The sequence below is a fragment of the Oncorhynchus tshawytscha genome, linkage group LG03 (assembly GCF_018296145.1).
Source record: "Oncorhynchus tshawytscha isolate Ot180627B linkage group LG03, Otsh_v2.0, whole genome shotgun sequence".
Classification (NCBI taxonomy): Eukaryota; Metazoa; Chordata; class Actinopteri; order Salmoniformes; family Salmonidae; genus Oncorhynchus; species Oncorhynchus tshawytscha.
Window position 1 is genome coordinate 52,478,418 of NC_056431.1, and position 21,070 is coordinate 52,499,487.

Sequence of the window (21,070 nt, forward strand, 5' to 3'; positions counted from 1 at the left end):
AATTAACATTGATCCATGTCTCAAACTATGCCATGTTGGGTCCTTGAATTTGAGGGAATTGGGCCTGGAAAGTCCTTGAGTTTGATGTTTAAGAAGCTGTGGGAACCCTGTCTCCAGTAGGTACCAAAACATTCAAAGGCCCTTATCTCAAAAGGGAGTTTACAAGTTTATCAACTTTCAAAGTAGAATTACTTTCCCATTGTTCCTCAACAATGCTGTGTATGATATATCATTTTGTAGCTCTGAGTTTCTACTTTAACTTGGGGTCTGAGGTAGATGTGACGTTAACGTTAGCTAGCTAGCTAAAGAAATGAGCTAAAATCCCAATCCATAGTGTAACGTTACTAGCAATAGAAACCGATTGTCATTGCTAGCAAGTCAGCCATTGAACTTTAGCTGGCAAGCTAACAGCAAGCTTTAAGTAGCAATACAAACGAATTGCCATAGCTAGCTAAAGTTAAGAATATAGGTTCAATGTTAGCTTGTTAACATTATGCTATAACTAGCAATGCGAAATGGCATTCTGAGAAAACATCACTAACGTTACACACACTTCATACATGTACGTTAATGTTAGCTAGCAAGCCAGCCATCGAATACCAGCTGGCTAGCTAACAGAAAGCGTAACCTCTTACAGCTACCCCCCTACTTTTTTCAATTTCTGCCTGAAGACATACCCAAATCTAACTGCCTGTAGCTCAGGCTCAGAACCAAGGATTTTGCATATTCTTGATTTCATTTGAAAGAAAACACTCTGATGGTTGTGTAAATGTGAATTGAATGTAGGAGAATATAACACAATAGATCTGGTTTAGCATATGTTTTTTCATTTTTATTGTTGTATCATCATCTTTAAAATGAACAAGACAAAACAAACATTCAGAAAGGATGATGGGGACAATTTCAGTGAAAAACATAGGAGGGCAACAGTACTTGTGCAAAGTTTCAGAATGATAACTTCCAAAATGAGTGTGCTACATGACATTTATCATGAAGTCACCCAGGTGTCCCACACAAGTAGCCCAAATGTACCCAAGTGGCCAAATTGGTGAAGTTATACATTTTGAATGGAATAACTATATACTGTACAAAATACCAAAATGGTATTCTAACACACCCCCACCCCAAAAAATGAGAAAAAACATGAAAAAAAATACATTTACAAAATAACACTTTCAATATTTGGAAGACCCTCAGTCCTCTACACAATATGGTGCTGCTGATGCCAGGTGCTATAGCAGTCTCTTTCTGCTGTAAAGCAGAGGGTCACCAAGCATGTGGTGCAGGTGATGGGGGACTTCATTTTGCAAAGAACACAGCGATGCCTCCATGCTGTGCCCTTTTGGCCCTGAGGCACATCCATACCTGCAGACATAAATTTGGGCAGATGAACACCACTTGTGGCAGGAGCTGGATGAACCAGCTTCAGTGGGGGATGGACACCTTGGCACTGGGGGCTCCCATTTGGAGTCAGTGTCACTGTGAAATGTTCAGTTAGAATAGTTTCACATATGAGTCCTGTATCAACAGGTGTAATAAACAGATATATATAGAGTACAGGGAACATAAGGTTGAATATATAATTATAGACCTGCTAGATCGACTGTCTCATTTATATTATGACAGACCAGCTAGATTTACTGTCTATTTTATATTATGACATTTCAGCTAGATCTACTGTGTCTATTATATTATGACAGACCAGCTAGATCTACTGTCTTTATTATATTACAACAGACCAGCTGTATCTACTGTCTCCATTTCACTTTGGTCATTGTTGTGGGCCTGCCCTCCCCTCAACAGCCTCAAATAGGCTATTTCATATGGGGGTGGGGCGGCAGACACACGCATCTCACATTTCATTACATTACATTTTTATATATTGCTACTAAAACTTTTTTTTAAATCACAAATAATATTTTATATTATTAATTTCAAACAACGGCATTAGCATGAGAAGAACTTATCAGTCCAAAACGATGTCCTCTCCGTTCAAAAAATATTCCTCCATTTGGGAATCGCTAAATTAATCGTCCTCCAACAATCTCTGTCTCACTTTCCCGATCAATTTCTTCTAAAATTGTGTGTACATCTGTATATCGTTCTGACCATAGTTCTGTTATTTTATCTAGTATGGTCAGGGTGAGTTGGGTGGGCAGTCTATGTTTGCTTTTCTATGTTGGTTTTTGTGTTTGGCCTAGTATGGTTCTCAATCAGAGGCAGCTGTCAATTGTTGTCCCTGATTGAGAATCATACTAGGTAGCCTGGGTTTCAGTTTTGGGTTGTGGGTGTTTGTCTTCCGTGTCAGTGTTTGTCGCCACACGGGACTGTTTCGTTCATTTCACGTTTATTGTTTTGTATTTTGTAGTGTTCAGTTTGTTTTAAAATAAACATTATGGACACTTACCACGCTGCGTTTTGGTCCTCCGATCCTTCTCGCTTCTCCTCCTCAGAAGAGGAGGACGAGGTGCATTACAATGATTGATATATAAACAGCTGAAGATGCGCTTTACCAAAACAACGCTGTGCGTAACATGCGTTACTCCTTCCGGTATGAAACTTCAATGGGGAATGACCCTCTTTATGCCGGAGTTTACTACATGGGTTGGTCTTCCAACACAAACATTACATATTGCTGTTTACCTCAGCTCATTGGGTATCTACCCAGCTAGATTTCAAGACGATCAGTGGTCATTGGGTTAAAATACAGTCAATCAACGAAACAGAGGTCATATCATTGGTGCACAATGATGTCATTACTTGTTGTCTTCAAATCGGTTTCTTTCAGTCAATACGTCCCGCGAAATGACCCATCACATTTGGTTGTGTTACAAACAAACCAGTTGATTACAATGAAACCAAACATGAGTGGAAAAGTCACGTTTAGTGTGTGTATTTACATCGAATGTGTCGTCAAATGGAATGAGACCGAATTCACGACACAAGTGGTTCACAAAATGTTTCATGTTAGGCTATAAAAATGGATTTTATCAAACAAAAGACCATTCATTGTGTAACAATGAGCATTGGGATTGCAAACAGAGGAAGATCGTCAAAGGTAAACAATTGATTTTATTGCAGTTTGTGATTTTGTTACGTCTGTGCTGATTGAAATAGTTGTTTTTTATGGGGCTCTATCCTCAGATAATCGCATCGTATTCTTTCGCAGTAAATCCTTTTTTAAATCTTGACAACGCAGTTGGATAAGCAAGATTCTAGGCTTTCAAACATGTGAGACACTTGTATTTTCATGAATGTTTAATACGCTAACTAACGAGTTCGGTGTGCAGAGAGGTTAAACTTGCAATGAAAACCAACTTTCTGACAAAAGTAAAAACGTATAATATCTGAAACTGTAGCTAGATTCTTACCCGAATACATGGATGAAAGCTTCATGGCAGACTGCAACCCCTTTTATTACATTTTCAGAGTCAGAATGGCATGAAGGTCCTCCAGAAAGTAGCCCATCACAATTTTTTCCCACTGACCTTTGTCGATTGTGCCTGATAAATTCAGGGCAGCAATGTTATTGAGAGCAGTAGCAACATATTTTCAGCTCTTCATGGCTAATGTTATATATTTCGTAAAAACTGCAGTAGAAAGGATTATCTACTCATAACGAGCAGCTCATTTTTATAGACACAAGCTGCTACACCGCAGACCAATCCAAACTCATCTCTCGGCATGTCCAGCCCACTCATTATCTCAGCCAATCATGGCTAGCGGGACGGTTGCTGTCTTTTTCTGTGGATAAACAAACTAGGCTCGTAGTTTAACCATTTTATTTGTATTTACACATGGCATACAAGTTTGTTATTAAGGCACATGAAAGTTCACATGGTCGACAAGGCATTTCTGTCAAAAAAAATGTATAATGTTCAAACGGCTCTCCTGTGAAGTTGTAACTTGCGACATACGCCTAGTTTCCTGAATCGGGTCACATATGTGGGTATGTGTATGTATGTATGTATGTATACCCCAAAAATATATGGGAGATTGGAAATTATGCAGACAATTACATTGATGGAAGTTACAATCTATCCGCTATATTAAAGCTGATCCACCATGTTAAAAAAATACTTACAGTGTAGTGAGAGCGGCTTTATCTCAATGCTACCTCATACCTGCCAAATTTCTGTCTGCTTGAACGGCAATTTCTCAGATATACATGAAAACATAAATTGACCCAGGGAACCGATAGAACATTTGCTCAGAGATGCACACAAACAATATAACATTCAAAATGGGTGAATATTTACTTTAATATGCACTTACTATAGTATTTTGATTAAATTTAAGATGGGAAAACACGTTTATTATTAACTTGAACATTTGCTCTTCATGACAGAATGTTAAAATTAAGTACAATTTTGTTTAGTTTTTTTACTACTCAAAAGGCACCTAATTGGTGGAATGACCAACAAGCTCTGTGTCATTGCAGAATCTGATGTTTTACCATTAACAAACATTTCAATGGTTAAGTTTAGGAATTCATTCAGAATTGTTGAGGTTAAGGTTTGGGATAGGGTTAAAACTCAAAATGCAAAACGAGGGTCTAGCCCTGGGATTGAAAACTTGACCCTTGGAGCTGGAGCTCATCCGTCATCCCCAACACCCTATTTGATGGTAATAGCTCTCACTGTTGCCCCTAGTGACCGGTTTTCAGTGGTGTAAAGTATTTAAGTAAAAAAACTTATAGTACTACTTAAGTAGTTTTTTTGGGTATCTGTACTTTACTTTACTATTTATTTATTGACAACTTTTCCTTTTCCTCCACTACATTCCTAAAGAAAATAATGAACTTTTTACTCCATACATTTTCCCTGACACTCAAAAGTGCTTGTTACATTTTGAATGCTTAGCAGGACAGGAAAATTGTTGGGAGATTAATTCAAAACCGGCAGTGGTGGAAAAAGTACCCAATTATCATACTTGAACAAAAGTAAAGATACCATAATAGAAAATGAAAAGTCACCCAGTAAAATATTACTTGAGTAAAAGTCAAAAAGTATTTGGTTTTAAATAAACTTAAGTATCAAAAGTAAATGTAATTGCTAAAATATGTACACTATTTCAAAACCAATGTGTTAATTGGGGATATTCTCCCACTTTCACAAACACAAAACATTAAAAAATGCAATATTTTTAAGTACAAACAATTTCATAATTAATGTGGTTTAACACTTGGTTTAACATTGACAACAATGTCCTTTTTTTTAACTATCTAAAACATAACACTTAGGAATATAGGTACAATGATTATTTTTGGGATTCTCTGCTAAATAGATTTGCTGAATTGTTTTCTTAATTCAGCTGAATAATTGTTCAGTTTTAACAAAGATTAAGATATGTACAGTATATTTGGGACTGATATGTGGACTAAATAACACCTTAGCATGGGAACGCTATGCATCAAAAGCTGCATCACACCCACGCTTTGTGATAACATTTCCATATAAATATATACATTTTTCTTTTAAATACAGTGGCTTGTGAAAGTATTCACCCCCTTGGCATTTGTCCTATTTTGTTGTCATGCAACCTGGAATTAAAATAGATTTTTGTGGGGTTTGTATCATTTGATTTACACAACATGCCTACCACTTTGAAGATGTAAAATATGTTTTATTGTGAAACAAACAAGAAATAAGACAAAAAAACTGAACTTGAGTGTGCATAACTATTCACCTACCCACCCCACCCCTAAAGTCAATACTTTGTAGAGCCACATTTTGCAGCAATTACAGCTGCAAGTCTCTTGTGGTATATCTCTATAAGCTTGGCACATCTAGCCACTGGGATTTTTGCCAATTCTTCAAGGCAAAACTGCTCCAGCTCCTTCAAGTTGGATGGGTTCTGCTATTGTACCACAATCGTTAAGTCAATTTCCCTGTATTTAGAATTTCCCTGTATTTAGCGCCTTCCATCATCCCTTCAATTCTGACCAGTTTCCCTATCCCTGCCGATGAAAAACATCCCCACAGCATGATGCTGCCACCACCATGCTTCACTGTAGGGATGTTGTTCTCGGGGTGATGAAGCTCAATTTTAGTCTCATCTGACCAGAGTACTGTCTTCCATATGTTTGGGGAGTCTCCCACATGTCTTTTGGCGAACACCAAATGCGTTTGCTTATTTATTTCTTTAAGCAATGGCTTTTTTCTGGCCACTCTTCCATAAAGCCCAACTCTGTGGAGTGTGCAACTTAAAGTGGTCCTATGTACAGATACTCCAATCTCCACTGTGGAGCTTTGCAGCTCCTTCAGGGTTATCTTTGGTCTCTTTGTTGCCTCTCTAATTAATGCCCTCCTTGCCTGGTCCATGAGTTTTGGTGGGCGGCCCTCTCTTGGCAGGTTTGTTGTGGTGCGATATTTTTTCCATTTTTTAATAATGGATTAAATAGTGCTCCGTGGGATGTTCAATGTTTCAGATATTGTTTTATAACCCAACCCTGACCTGTACTTCTCCAAAACTTTGTCCCTGACCTGTTTGGAGAGCTCCTTGGTCTTCATGGTGCCGCTTGCTTGGTGGTGTTGCAGACTCTGGGGCCTTTCAGAACAGGTGTGTATATATACTGAGATCATGTGACAGATCATGTGACACTTAGATTGCACACAGGTGTACTTTATTTAACTATTTATGTGACTTCTGAAGGTAATTGGTTGCACCAGATCTTATTTAGGGGCTTCATAGCAAATGGGGTGAATACATATGCACCACTATTCCATTTATTATTATTCTTCTTTAAATAAGTAATTTTTTTCACTTCACCAATTTGGACTATTTTGTGTATGTCCATTACATGAACTCCCGCCAAAAATCTATTTAAATTACAGGTTGTAACGCAACAAAATAGGAAATACGCTAAGGGGGATGAATACTCTCCAAGGCACTGTAGTTTATAAAATGCCATCCCTCTCTCTCTCTGGGTCAGAGGTCAAAACTCAGAAGTCAGCCAATGTCATCTGCCACACAGAGATGACTGTGTGTCTAACTAAGGGCTTTCCCCCCAGCACCAGTAGCAAATCAGGCAGGTTTTGTGCTATGCTCTCATGGCTCTCCTCTGGTTTACCTGAACCATCCTCCTCTATATTCTCACAGCTCCACTGCTTACTGAAGGCCTCCTGGTTCTCAAAGGTCAGACAATTCCCAAACCGCTGAGTGTCATTCTCACTTAGACCATTACAATAGTCCTCCACTTCAGTCAATAGCTTCTCCGAGCTACTAAACGTCTCCAGCTCTATAGTGCCCTCTGTCTTTGAGGAGGATGGGAAGCATTTGTTCTTGAACGGCCGTATCTTGCTGTCAAGTCTGTTTCTGATGGTGGTGCTGGGGATCAGGGTGGTGCTGGTGGTTGTGGTCACGGAAGGCTGGTAGCTAGGGCCAAGGCCAGCACAGCAGTGGTAGATCCTGTGGGGAGGTGGGTTGGAGCCGGGTAGCACGGCTAGCTTCCCCCAGGTCTGGGTGGTGAAGCTGTACCTGTGGATAAAAAGCATCTGCTAAATGGCACATCTTATATTATTATATATTCAGTGTAGCTTGCTTCAGCAAGCACACTCTAGATATTTCTCATACTTCTGACTTATAGTTATTACTATTATTTAGGACGCTATTTCTCTTACACCACCATTTACGATAGAAACTCCATTCAAAATGTGAAGAGTGACTGAATGGTGAAGCTGTACCTCCATAGACAGCTCCTGGGTGTGTGCTGGCTCTCTCCTCCTCCAAACAGAAGCATGCTGTCCCGGTAGACCACAGTTGAGTGGCCCACCAGCTTAGAGGGGCCTGATCTGTATAACACATCCACAGGACAGACAGGAAGGAAGGAAAAACAACACAACGCATTGTTCAACAAGCAACACAATTCGTCTATTCGTTTTTTTGCTTTGTGTGGAAAAGATAACATCACTTAGATTGCTGATTTACTTCATGTGCTGTGTGTACATAAACTGCATAATCCCAATTATTTATTCAAACATAACAATTAATAGTGAATGATGATAGAGTTTTGTGAGAGATTAAAGCTACAGGTTAAGCAAATTAATCTGGTGGCTCAGCGCCAGATAACATTGTCTGGTTTCAGCTGTTTTGCATTTCCTGTTGAGAGTAGAAACGCTGAACAAATTGCCACACAAAATAACTGAGCCCATAAAGAGACATTATAATTGACATGATATTGCCCTCCATAAGGCCGTTGAGGTTGTCAGTGCCTGAAACAGACCTGGGTCAAATACATTATCTCAAATTCTTTCAAATACTTGACCGGAGCTTGACTTAGCTTACCCAGTACAATGGAGCCAATGGAACAGTCCTAAAAGTATCCTCCATAAGGGTATTGAAAGTTGTCGGTGCCTGAACCATTGAAAACTATTTTCATAGATCTGTAGTATCCAGTGAAACCCCAGAGGCAGAGGCAGAGAGAAAGAGAGAGAGAGAGAAATAAAAAGGGAGCAGAGATCACTCACGTGGCGTTGAGACAGCTCCAGGAATGACTGGTAGAGTTCCATCTCCACAGATCCCTCTGCTCCCTCAGGCCTCTCAGACCCCCGAAAAGGTACATGCAGTCCAGGTGTGTCATGGCAGAGTGGCTGTGTCTGGGACCAGGACCCACCTCTGACTGGGTACAGTCCAGCAGAGACCACAACATAGTGTCTGACACACACACACACACACACACACACACACACACACACACACACAAGACAGTGTTAAGTGAAATGTTGGTAAATTCAAAACATATTCCAGTCATGATATCATTATTGTTTTCTCTGGAAATGTGACAGAAATGCGTTGTTATTAAATGATAATCACAAAAACCAAATTATCTATCCATAGAAAACGTCTAACTCACCAAATTCTAACTTCCAAAACTCCTGTGATGAGGCTCTCATGTCAATGTATCCTCCGTAGATGTACATGGCAGAGCTAAACACCACGGCACTGTGGCCCTTCCTGTTGACTGGCACCTGATTCTGTTAACATGTTAGCATATGGACGGCCATGAGGGATGTCATCAATATCAGTACAAAGCATGGGAACCGTACTTGATCAGCTATTACTATTAATCATGCTATCGGCCAGTTTATAGAGCTGCCATATGCTGTTGTTACATTTAGTTAATCAATTGATTATGTTTTTCATTCATTGCAGTTAAAACCGTACTTGATATGAGAGGGTATACAAATTAATATGTACTGTTCTTTTAATCATTTATAGTGGTGCATTTGTGCGAGTACAAGCTGTGGAAAATGAGCATGGTTACATTATCACTCTCAATTTCCCTGGTATATGGAGCATTTACTTTTACATTACATACCTGAGGGGGGTTCCTATCCTGCCAGGACACCCACTGCTCTTTCACTGCAAGAGATATGAGAAAGGACACTGACAACTGTGCAGGACTCACAGAGAAACAAAGGCAGAATGGCAGCTTTTCTTTGCCGTCACTCCCTATGAGAACTGTGAGCTAGTACCAACTTTTTATGTTGTCAGGTAGGATTTTAAATGCCAGATGCAAGTTTGAACATGTTTTAACACTTCTTTCTTGTGAGGAGTAGAAGTGTTTGGGATGTTGTTGGATCATTATGATTGTGTCAGTAGTTATTGAGGTGTATGTTGCCCACAGTGGATTTTACCAATATCAAACACCCAGAGGGGGGTTTTCCATATAGTGTACGCAGAATCAATCATTCCACCGAAGACATACAGAACACCCTGTAAAGATAATGATTTACAATCAACATTGAGCTACATGAAGCCTACCATGTACAGCAATGCTAAGCAGTCTGAGATACAATGACATTGATATTACCTTGATATAACCATACAGATGACATAGATAGAACCCTACCTGATGGGCCACCATGGAATGTTCCTGAAGCTCCTCAGGTGCTGCCTCACAGCTACAGTCCAACTCTGTCCACTCATTGCGTACTACATAGACACACACAGTGGTTAGGTCCATACCCACATTCCTAATGTCTAACAACATCACTGTATAACACTGTTATAACATGATTGAATCACATTCTGCATAACTGACATATACAGTTTGTAGCAGACCAGGTCACAATATAAACAAAGTTATAATAATTATGACTTAGAAAAAGTATAGTGTATCTGACACTTACTAATCTTTTAATGAACCTAGAAGAAAATATTGCCTGCATGTTGGCCAGCTATATTAACAGCCTGTCACCAGAGACTAGTCACTTACCAACATTATACCTCCAGAAGTCCCTGAGCGAGTGGCTCTCCCTCCCTCCCAACACAAAGACACTGTCCCCGTAGGAGCAGCAGGCGTGCTTGTAGCGTTCACATGGTGCAGGGCCACTCTGAGGCAGTACGGTCCACAGGCTGGGGCTGCTACTGCTCCTCCGGCTCATACTAGGGCATCCTCAATCTCAGCTGTCATTGGGCTGCTATTCTCCTCAGGAAAATGACTGCATGGTGAAGAATAGGGCACAGCAACACTAGTTGTCAACCACTAACCACTACAGGTGTCATGTGACTGTTCTCCTCAGTTGTCTTTGGAAAGAGATTCAATGGACACAGTGAAGAAATCTTTAACCAAAACAGTCCGTGTGAATTCGAATCCCAGCTGCAAGAAAAAAAATGTTCAATGAACTATTATCCTCAGGAAAAAACTAACAGTGAGGTTTCTGATGTCATGCTTCTCTCTGAGGGGAATGGACAAGTTCCCTGGATTATGAACGGCTTCTCTGTCCCCGGGTGTGACAAAACCTGTTTGAAGAGGCACCTAATATAACAGACAATGCACTGCAACCCCAGGCAACACCATTGGTCAGGACACAAAGTCGGCCACCACCACACTCCATTATGTCACCAACGTATGGATTACAGTCCTACATAGACACAGTTGCCAAGACAGCATTTGTTGTTGCTGCTGAAGTATGCTTGTGTGCTCATCTGACACCCTCTACAGGCAGAGCACCTGACTCTGTGGGTAACGCAGCGAGGAGACCTCCCTATGCAGGCAACATATTCATTATTTTAACTCCTCACACTCTTATGACTATATAATAGCCTGAGCCTATATCTGCTATGTTGTCTTGCCAACTTTGCCAGGCCAAACATACACAGCACAATTAGATCTGGGACCAGGCTAACTGTATACAAGTACTTCATTATATAATCAGAACAGTCAGTTTCATACCCAAAAAGAGACATTTGTCTTAGTACTTTGTATGGTTTTTGAGTATTCATAATACATGTGTATATTAATTTGTATTGTACAAACAAGCAACAAGTAAACATGGCAACAGTACACATGTCACCACGAATGATGCAGCTCCCCCTTGGGCCAATCAGTGTAATTTTGTAAATGCGAATCTCTATGGCAAGACATATTATTCACCCAAGTTTCATCAACATTGGGCCAGTGCTGTCTGAGATATCGCATGTGACTAATGTACTAACGAGCTAATGGACAGAGACAGATCCACAGTCCCCTCCAGGGGTATAGTGCTACACAGAGCTGGTAAAAATATTTCTGGAAAATGTATTCTGAAGCAATGTCTCACAAGATCACATAATAATTCATTCATATTATAACAGAACTGAATATAATAGCATGACATGATAGGCCTATAATGTTACTGTTACACCAAAAAACCTCCACATTTTTTGTGAGATTTTGGGATGGTTAGCTTTAAGATGCGCCAAAATCAGCACCTGCCACGAGGAAGAATATATGCTTTGATTGTATTTTGTTTCAATGTTTATAGTTTAACAACATCTGGTCTAATTCGCTCATAAAACAATTCAATTCAAGAAGATCTAAAATCATATTCCCATGAATCTGATTGAAATCAAATGATTGGTATGCAGACGAGTTTTGGACATTTCACCGGTAAAACATGAAGAATTAGGCCTATCATTCACGATTCACAGTGATGATGACATATTTTGAAATTAGGTATGCCTAACTTGGTGTTTGAGGGTGAAACAAGTAAGCCATTTTCTTGACACAAACCAGGTTTCCATCCAACGTTTTTATGCAAGTAAAGTAGGCCTACATGTCGGATTACAAATGTCACGACAGGCCTGATGGAAATAGCAGATTTGTCCGTAAACTTTCCAAATGTTGACAAAACAAAATACGTTTGACAAGCTGGGATCTTTTTGTGTCTGTAAAATGAATTATGCAAAAAATGATGCACCTTTATACGCAAATATTGATATAATAACTATCATATCGATGTCACGCAATAACAAGTCGTGTGGTCCTCCCACTAGGACTTGCAGTTTATTATGCTACGGATGAAATAAGTTATGAACTTCACAGGGTGGTAAAAGTGCATTGTGATGAGCTTGATGCTACTTTCTAATAAATATTGAGGGTCTTATTCTGGTGACATAATGATCAATGCTCGGCTGCCGTTTGACAAATAAAAATAATCTCGCTATTTTGTCTATACAAATCTCATGTTGGCTTGGTAGGCTATACCTGCACTGTATCTGCCAGCTGTTGGCTAGAGTGCATGTGCCATGACCAGTGTTGGCACATTCGCTATATAACCCAAAATAGTTGAAATAGTAGATGGAAACATCTCTGGTGGGAAAATGTGAATATTGTTTTTATGCAGATTTTAGAATATTCGCATGAAAATCTGTCACCAATTGGATGCAAACCTAGACTACTATGTGTGGGCAAAGGCAGACGTTGAAATCGAAGGATGCATTTTCTGCATATTCTATTATGATATTCAATAGGATACAAACTTTGAGAAATGATGATGTCCATTACATTTTTCGGGGCACTCCTGCACCAAAAAAATAGGTAACACCACTAGTCCCCTGCCCAATTTCATTGTCGGGGTCAACAAGCAACTTTTCCACTTCTACATTTTGAAAACAGTTTGCAACATACAGTAAATGAAAGGCTACGTGGTAGTCCGCCCAACACCCAAGGTTTGTTTTGGGGGAAAACATTTTTTTTAATGAAAACTAACTTCCTGCATTTCTACACATTTTGCAATGGGGCAGAGAGAAAAATGTGCTGTTTTTTATTTTGGTATGAGTTAACAGAATATGTAAGTGATACTTTCACTTACATATTCTGTTAACTCATACCGAAATAATGTTGACTCATCCTACACTCGTATTTGTGGCCAAAGCAAATATTGGAGAAAAAAAAACCTTCAAAAACCCCACCTCAAACTTGTATCTCAAACAGACCGTTTAAAAAATGTGTGTTATTTCCTCATAGAGGATGACGTGGATGAGTTGGCCATCAGTCTACCTACATTAATATTTTTAATGACCGGTATACATCCACACCATTTCGTTGTTGAGATACGGCCACATAATTCCAACACAGAAAATATTATTTTTAAAGGTCATGAAGAGTCAAAATCATGTTTTTTATGACATTTGATGATATTGGAAGTACGATGACCAAAGTATGACAAATCAAATCAAATAAAATGTTATTGGTCACATACACATATTTGGAGGTTATTGCAGGTGTAGCGAAATGCTTGTGTTCCTAGCTCCAACAGTGCAGTAGTATCTAAAAACGATTCACAACAATACACGTAAATCTAAAAGTTTAAAGAAAAAAAGGGGGAAAAACGAATAGAATTAAGAAATATATAAATGTTAGTTTGAGCAATGTCAGAGTGGCATTGACTAAAATACAGTAGAATAGAATTCAGTATATACATATGAGATGAGTAAAGTAGTATAGTATGTAAACATTATTAAAGTGACCAGTGATTCATTGTCTATGTACAGTATATAGGGCAGCAGTCTCTAAGGTGCAGGGTTGAATAACCGGGTGGTAGCTGGCTAGTGATGGCTGTTTAACAGTCTGAGATGCTTGTTCTAGGTCCCAAGAAACAAAGAGATCTTCTGTTGAATCTGACAATTAATGTTAATGGTTGTACAGTCGTCTCAAATAAAACTGTGAAGGACCTCGGCGTTACTCTGGACCCTGATCTCTCTTTTGAAGAACATATCAAGACCATTTTAAGGACAGCTTTTTTCCATCTACGTAACATTGCAAAAATCAGAAACTTTCTGTCCAAAAATGATGCAGAAAAATTAATCCATGCTTTTGTCACTTCTAGGTTAGACTACTACAATGCTCTACTTTCCGGCTACCCGGATAAAGCACTAAATAAACTTCAGTTAGTACTAAATACGGCTGCTCGAATTCTGACTAGAACCAAAAAATTTGATCATATTACTCCAGTGCTAGCCTCTCTACACTGGCTTCCTGTCAAAGCAAGGGCTGATTTCAAGGTTTTACTGCTAACCTACAAAGCATTACATGGGCTTGCTCCTACCTATCTCTCTGATTTGGTCCTGCCGTACATACCTACACGTACGCTACGGTCACAAGACGCAGGCCTCCTAATTCTCCCTAGAATTTCTAAGCAAACAGCTGGAGGCAGGGCTTTCTCCTATAGAGCTCCATTTTTATGGAACGGTCTGCCTACCCATGTCAGAGACGCAAACTCGGTCTCAACCTTTAAGTCCTTACTGAAGACTTATCTCTTCAGTGGGTCATATGATTGAGTGTAGTCTGGCCCAGGAGTGGGAAGGTGAACGGAAAGGCTCTGGAGCAACGAACCGCCCTTGCTGTCTCTGCCTGGCCGGTTCCCCTCTTCCCACTGGGATTCTCTGCCTCTAACCCTATTCCAGGGGCTGAGTCACTGGCTTACTGGGGCTCTCTCTTGCCGTCCCTGGAAGGGGTGCGTCACCTGAGTGGGTTGATTCACTGATGTGGTCATCCTGTCTGGGATGGCGCCCCCCTTGGGTTGTTCTTTGTTATCCTTCCTGTTTGGCACTGTCTGGGGCAAAGTGGGTGTTATATCCTTCCTGTTTGGCCCTGTCTGGGGTGTCCTCGTATGGGGCCACAGTGTCTCCTGACCCCTCCTGTCTCAGCTTCCAGTATTTATGCTGCAGTAGTTAATGTGTCGGGGGGCTAGGGTCACTTTGTTATATCTGGAGTACCCCTCCTGTCCTATTCGGTGTCCTGTGTGAATCTAAGTGTGCGTTCTCTAATTTTCTCTCTCTCTCTCTCTCTCTCTCTCTCGGAGGACCTGAGCCCTAGGACCATGCCCCAGGACTACCTGACATGATGACTCCTTGCTGTCCCCAGTCCACCTGGCCGTGCTGCTGCTCCAGTTTCAACTGTTCTGCCTTATTATTATTCGACCATGCTGGTCATTTATGAACATTTGAACATCTTGGCCATGTTCTGTTATAATCTCCACCCGGCACAGCCAGAAGAGGACTGGCCACCCCACATATGCTCTCTCTAATTCTCTCTTTCTTTCTCTCTCTCGGAGGACCTGAGCCCTAGGACCATGCCCCAGGACTACCTGACATGATGACTCCTTGCTGTCCCCAGTCCACCTGACCGTGCTGCTGCTCCAGTTTCAACTGTTCTGCCTTATTATTATACGACCATGCTGGTCATTTATGAACATTTGAACATCTTGGCCATGTTCTGTTATAATCTCCACCCGGCACAGCCAGAAGAGGACTGGCCACCCCACATAGCCTGGTTCCCCTCTAGGTTTCTTCCTAGGTTTTGGCCTTTCTAGGGAGTTTTTCCTAGCCACCGTGCTTCTACACCTGCATTGCTTGCTGTTTGGGGTTTTAGGCTGGGTTTCTGTACAGCACTTTGAGATATCAGCTGATGTACAAAGGGCTATATAAATAAATTTGATTTGATGGCCTTGAGATAGAAGCTGTTTTTCAGTCTCTCGGTCCCAGCTTTGATGCACCTGTACTGACCTCGCCTTCTGACCTCGCCTTCAGTTTAGCTGGTGTGCTTCAGTCAATAATCCACCCAGTTTCCCTCCATCAAAATACATACACAATGAATCCCAAACGTTACTAATAAACTTTTCCAAACAAGTCAAACAACATTTATAATCAAACCTTAGGTACCCTAATACGCAAATAAACAATACAATTTAAGACGGAGAATCGTTATTGTCTTTACCGGAGAAAAATACACGCTTGGAAACACTACAGCCAAAATGGGAGCCACTTAGAAAAACTACAATTTCTGGCTCATTTTTCCAAAAACCAGCCTGAAACTCTTTCTAAAGACTGTTGACATCTAGTTGAAGCCCTAGGAACTGCAATCTGGGCCTTATAATAAAAGTGATAGCCATTGAATATAGTGGTAGGCTGAATTTTTTTTGGGGGGGGGTGGTTTGTCCTTGGGGTTTCGCCTGCCATATCAGTTCTATTATAATCACAGACATTATGTTAACAGGTTTAGAATCTTTAGAGTGTTTTCTATCCAAATCTACAAATTATCTGCATATCCTAGCTTCTGGGCTTGAGTAGTAGGCAGTTTACTTTGGGCACACTTTTCATCCTGATGTCAAAATACTGCCCCCTATCCCAAACAAGCTAATGGCCATGTACTCTTTTATAATCTTCGCCCGGCACAGCCAGAAGATGACTGGCCACTGCCAGAAGATGACTGGCCACCCCACAGAGCCTGGTTCCTCTCTAGGTTACTTCCTAGGTTCCGGCCTTTTTAGGGAGTTTTTCCTATCCACCGTGCTTCTACATCTGCATTGCTTGCTGTTTGGGGTTTTAGGCTGGGTTTCAGTATTGCACTTGTGACATCTGCTGATGTAAAAAGGGATGTATAAATACATTTGATTGATTGAAATCAATTTGATTGATATACAGTACCACATGTCATGACGTTGGCCTCTGGGTAAGGTTTATGACACCCCCTCCCCCCATAAATAGCTTTCTCCCTTCCCTCTCTCTTGACTCTATAGAGGGACTCTTGAATAGCCTTTGTTAAACAGAGAGTCTGGGAGCATCAAACAAGTGGAGGGAAAGGAACCATATTTCGGTAATAGAACCCGTTGAAAATATGCGTTGGTACTTAATGAATATGATGTCAGTTCGGTTGTCATCTGAGACATTATGACTGATGACCGGACGACCTAAACTGTATCTGGGAAAGTCTACACTTTATAGTTATCAGATTCACATGGAATTGTTATGCAATTCAAATGTTTAAATATAAAATTATTGGTGAAAAGATTAAATGTAATTTTAGCTTCCAAATGAGAGATTTGGGTTTTCATAAGGTTAGGGCTCTGCTCAATCAGTGGCCCACCCCTGTGAAGAGACATGGGCTATAAACTATGAAACACACCCTTCTCCCTCCCACTATATAAGTCCTTGACGAAAATGTAACCTCCTGTCCCGGGTACATTAGGATGACGGTCCGCTGTCAGAAGGTTTCAAATAATAACTACAGAATGAAGCCAACCTCAGCGTGAGCTTTGGTTGCGAATGGTATGAACTTTGAACTCTTATTCACTATAGAATTGATACCTCCTAGCCGTTGAGTTAGCAGCGGCCGCTGTAAACGTGGGCTAGGAGAGGACAGACAGAGTATCCCGTCTACCACACAACGACGACACTACAACGTTTCCACCAGAGACACTCTTCAAAGGACTCTGTTGGGCAACACGGCCTTCAATCTACCACCAACCTATTGAAGCGCAGTTCAGAGTAAATATTTATTGCATTTTCCTTTTCCAAATGGCCGGTAATTTAGAATGCATAAGATTCTGTATTTACGATAGAATAGCTGCCTACGGCCCGATAGAGACATCGCTTCTCCCTTTGTTCTTCAGTCTTCCCGCTCTTTCACTCAAACCCAACACTTCTTTGTGTAACCAGCTGTCATATCTGTTCCGTCCGCTAGGGATATTTTCCTTTATGACATAATTTGTAATCAAGTATGATTCAATCTGTGTATATGTAATTCTGTGTGATTAGTTAGGTATTTAGTAAATAAATAATTAAACCCAATTTTGTATTGCTGATTCAACTTGTTAGCCAGGGTTCGTGAAGATAACCAAGAATTTACAACTTTCAGATGAGACTGAAATAAGGTGACGATTAATATTGACTGCTATTGATGTAAAATATTATTAGATCTTTAAGAGTTTATTCGGAAGATAACAGCTCTATAAATATTATTTTGTGGTGCCCCGACTTTCTAGTTAATTATATTTACATGATTAGCTCAATCAGGTAATATTAATTACAGAGAAAGGATTTTATAGAATAGCATGTCATATCACTTAATCCGGCATAGCCAAAGACACGACACACACCAACAAAAGCTGAAGAACATACGCACATCCTGGTTCTTTCCGCAGGTGCTCGAATTGTAGACAAACTCATGGAAAACAGAGTGGAAAATGCTGCACACTGCTGCTCATGCTCCCAGGTGATTTTATTTATAACAACGTTTCGACCCTTAGGTCTTCATCAGCCATCCATATCCCAGGTGGGGGTGAACAGTCCTATGCGGCATTTTCCTTTCTGTTTTCCATATACCAAACCCCCTTGGGCCTTATTGCTTAAATATATAATTGATGCAGTTTCAATGTTGTTTGAGTTGCTTTGTGTATCACCAAATTTGCTTGAGATCATTGATACTGCAACACCTCTCACTGCATCCAAGTTGCTTGACATAGGCATTTCAAAGAGTTGTCAGTCAAGGCGAACTCATGAATATAATCTCCCCGCCCACTCAGCCTGTCTTTTCAAGCTTCCTGGTAGTTGACATGAGATAAAAAGTACCTTTCAGAATGACTGTTCAGGACCTTTAACATACTTATTTAAAACATTTTTGGAAGGAAAACTATTTCACTCATATTGTAATTAATTCTAGATCATATTTCATAGAAATCTGGAAACACTGGACAGTTACTTTAAAAGGTTGACTTTGGGGAAACCCCCAAAACAAAGGCTTTAAACTGTATAACTGATAAATGCACCATATCAGGTAATTTAATGGTTACATTTTTTTTTAGGAATACGATATTTTGCTACGGTAGTGCCATTTCTTACTGATCTCTGTCCAAAAATAAATCATGTGAAATGACATCAACACATACTGGAGGAATTACTAGCTAGCTACAAGTGGCTAGCTTAGCTAATGAACTAGCTAGGTCAGTCACAGCCTTCATGACCAGAATGACACATCGATGAACCACCAAAGGCATACCTCATTTCGGTAAAAAAAATTCAGAAGGAGTTGGATCGTTTTTTGTGCCCAAAGTCGACCGTTAAAGCTAATTTCCTGCAATTCTACACATTTTGCCATTGCTTATGACATGTTCATCTGCTTTATGGGGGGCCCCCAACCTCAAGGTTGTTTTTGTGTTCTAAAAAGCAAGTAGGTCATTGGGAGCAGTACCTATCTTCCTCTATCTTGAATTAAGAATTTAGATAATTGTAAATGAGTCAATATGATATGACACTGATTAAATTGAGAAGCATAAACACAGCCCCATGACAGTGTGAAGGCATACCCTATGTGAACAGGAAATTATATGGTCAATTCCTTCACTGATATTATATTATATTCTTCTATCTCAACTGTTTTCAAGTGATTTTCTGAAGGCTTCTATTTCTCTGTTCAATCAACTAGCCTACCCTGATTAGAAAGGTTTGGATTAAGAAAGGTGCGTTGCAATGTTATTACAAACTACAAAGCACAAACTATTATTACATTGTTATTACGAAATCGAAGAAATAGTCAGATCATGGAAAAATACAAGTTTGACATCTCTGGAAGAGAACGTCTAGGAGGGGCACGTGACCGTTATTTCAACACTCAGGGCACGCTATTTCACTCTGTGCCTGTTATTTACCACATTCCTCCTACTGACTTTATAGTTCCATGCTGTTATAGGCTACTACAACCTAGTCAGTAAAATTAAAAGTACGCCGACATCTCAAGATGTAGCCAAGGATACTTATTCTACAAATATCCTTTGCCTAGGCTACTACATACAGTACATTACATGAAGGGTCTTTTCCAGAAGAGAAACTCACAAGTGACAAAAGTTTAGCTACAATGTGAGCACGGTCACTGGCCAGAAATGTTTCATTGTGTAAAATAAAATGAATCGATTATTTGCAATGTCTCACTTATGGCATTAGAATAATTGTTGGTTTCATTGTGGAAATATATCATTATAAAACCCTTACGAAAAATTAACCAAAACCACTATTAATAGCTAATAAAAACGTAATGTATTTTATTTTCATTTTAGGCTACATTTTACTAGGCTACATGGCCTACACAGCCAAAGCTGAACTCACTTACTGCATCGTTGAATAGTCTATACATTGAAAATGTAAAGTTACATCATAGAAAAGAAAATTACCCGTTTAGAGAGCCGATATCTCACCCGTTCCTCTTCATTGGGTTTTGCTGCGCCGCAGTGATCATCCGGGCTTTGAAGAGCATTTAATTCAGAAGGAGGGGCATATTGTGGTTTGAGCAGGAAGTGTGGGTGTTTCTCTAGACTGAAAAATGAGAAACTGTTCCCCAGCACTGGAGAAAGCACGTGATAGTAGGCTACTATTTGCACCCACATATTACAGTCAAATGTAAATGTTTGCCTGTCAGTGTAATCTGCATATGTCCACTTTACTACTATAGGCTACTATGACATAAGGAGAAAAAGATAAGAAGCACGAGATAGGCCACTATGAAAAGCATGTGATTGTTTATGATATCGAAATATTCCATTCAAACTTGACCTTGAACCTATAAAAAGTTATTATTGCATACTGTCTATGACAATTAGGTGATTTATATTCCTTATCAAATGCCAGATCAGTGGAATATTTTCTGTCACTGGAAAAATATCCCTCTAAAAATGATATCCACAATTATTAGTGAAATCTTATCTGTTGGCTCCATAATAGGAATTGGCCCTCAAATCTGTACATTAAGGACAAAGAGCTGGCTAATGTACTGTTCCATATTACATATTCAAACATAATTGACTTGTGGGGATGAAGAGTAATATCTGTACTTGTTATATTCTCCCGTAATAAAAGGTTACAGGATTTTTGTATTGTTTGCTATGGCATATACACTGAGTATACCAAACATTTGGAACACCTTCCTAATATTGAGTTGCACCCCTCAGTAATGCACTGAGGTCAAGTGAGCCGACACTTGCAAAACGAGGTCAAGCCATCCGCACGTTTCCACTTTACTGTATTGCATGTT

The 21,070-nt window shown here is 39.9% G+C and overlaps 1 protein-coding gene across 1 annotated transcript; it reads right to left on the reverse strand.

Moving 5' to 3' along the window:
- Positions 1-6,614: 6,614 nt before the first annotated feature.
- si:dkey-3d4.3 (kelch domain-containing protein 3) lies at positions 6,615-20,343 on the reverse strand. The gene is made up of 9 exons (XM_024407291.2): positions 20,214-20,343; positions 10,220-10,445; positions 9,854-9,936; positions 9,639-9,717; positions 9,320-9,363; positions 8,855-8,975; positions 8,469-8,655; positions 7,686-7,793; positions 6,615-7,479 (listed from the first exon to the last, which is right to left on the reverse strand). The coding sequence occupies exons 2-9, from the start codon at positions 10,386-10,388 to the stop codon at positions 6,945-6,947; spliced, it is 1,326 nt and encodes a 441-aa protein (XP_024263059.1). The 5' UTR covers positions 10,389-10,445; positions 20,214-20,343; the 3' UTR covers positions 6,615-6,944.
- Positions 20,344-21,070: the final 727 nt, after the last annotated feature.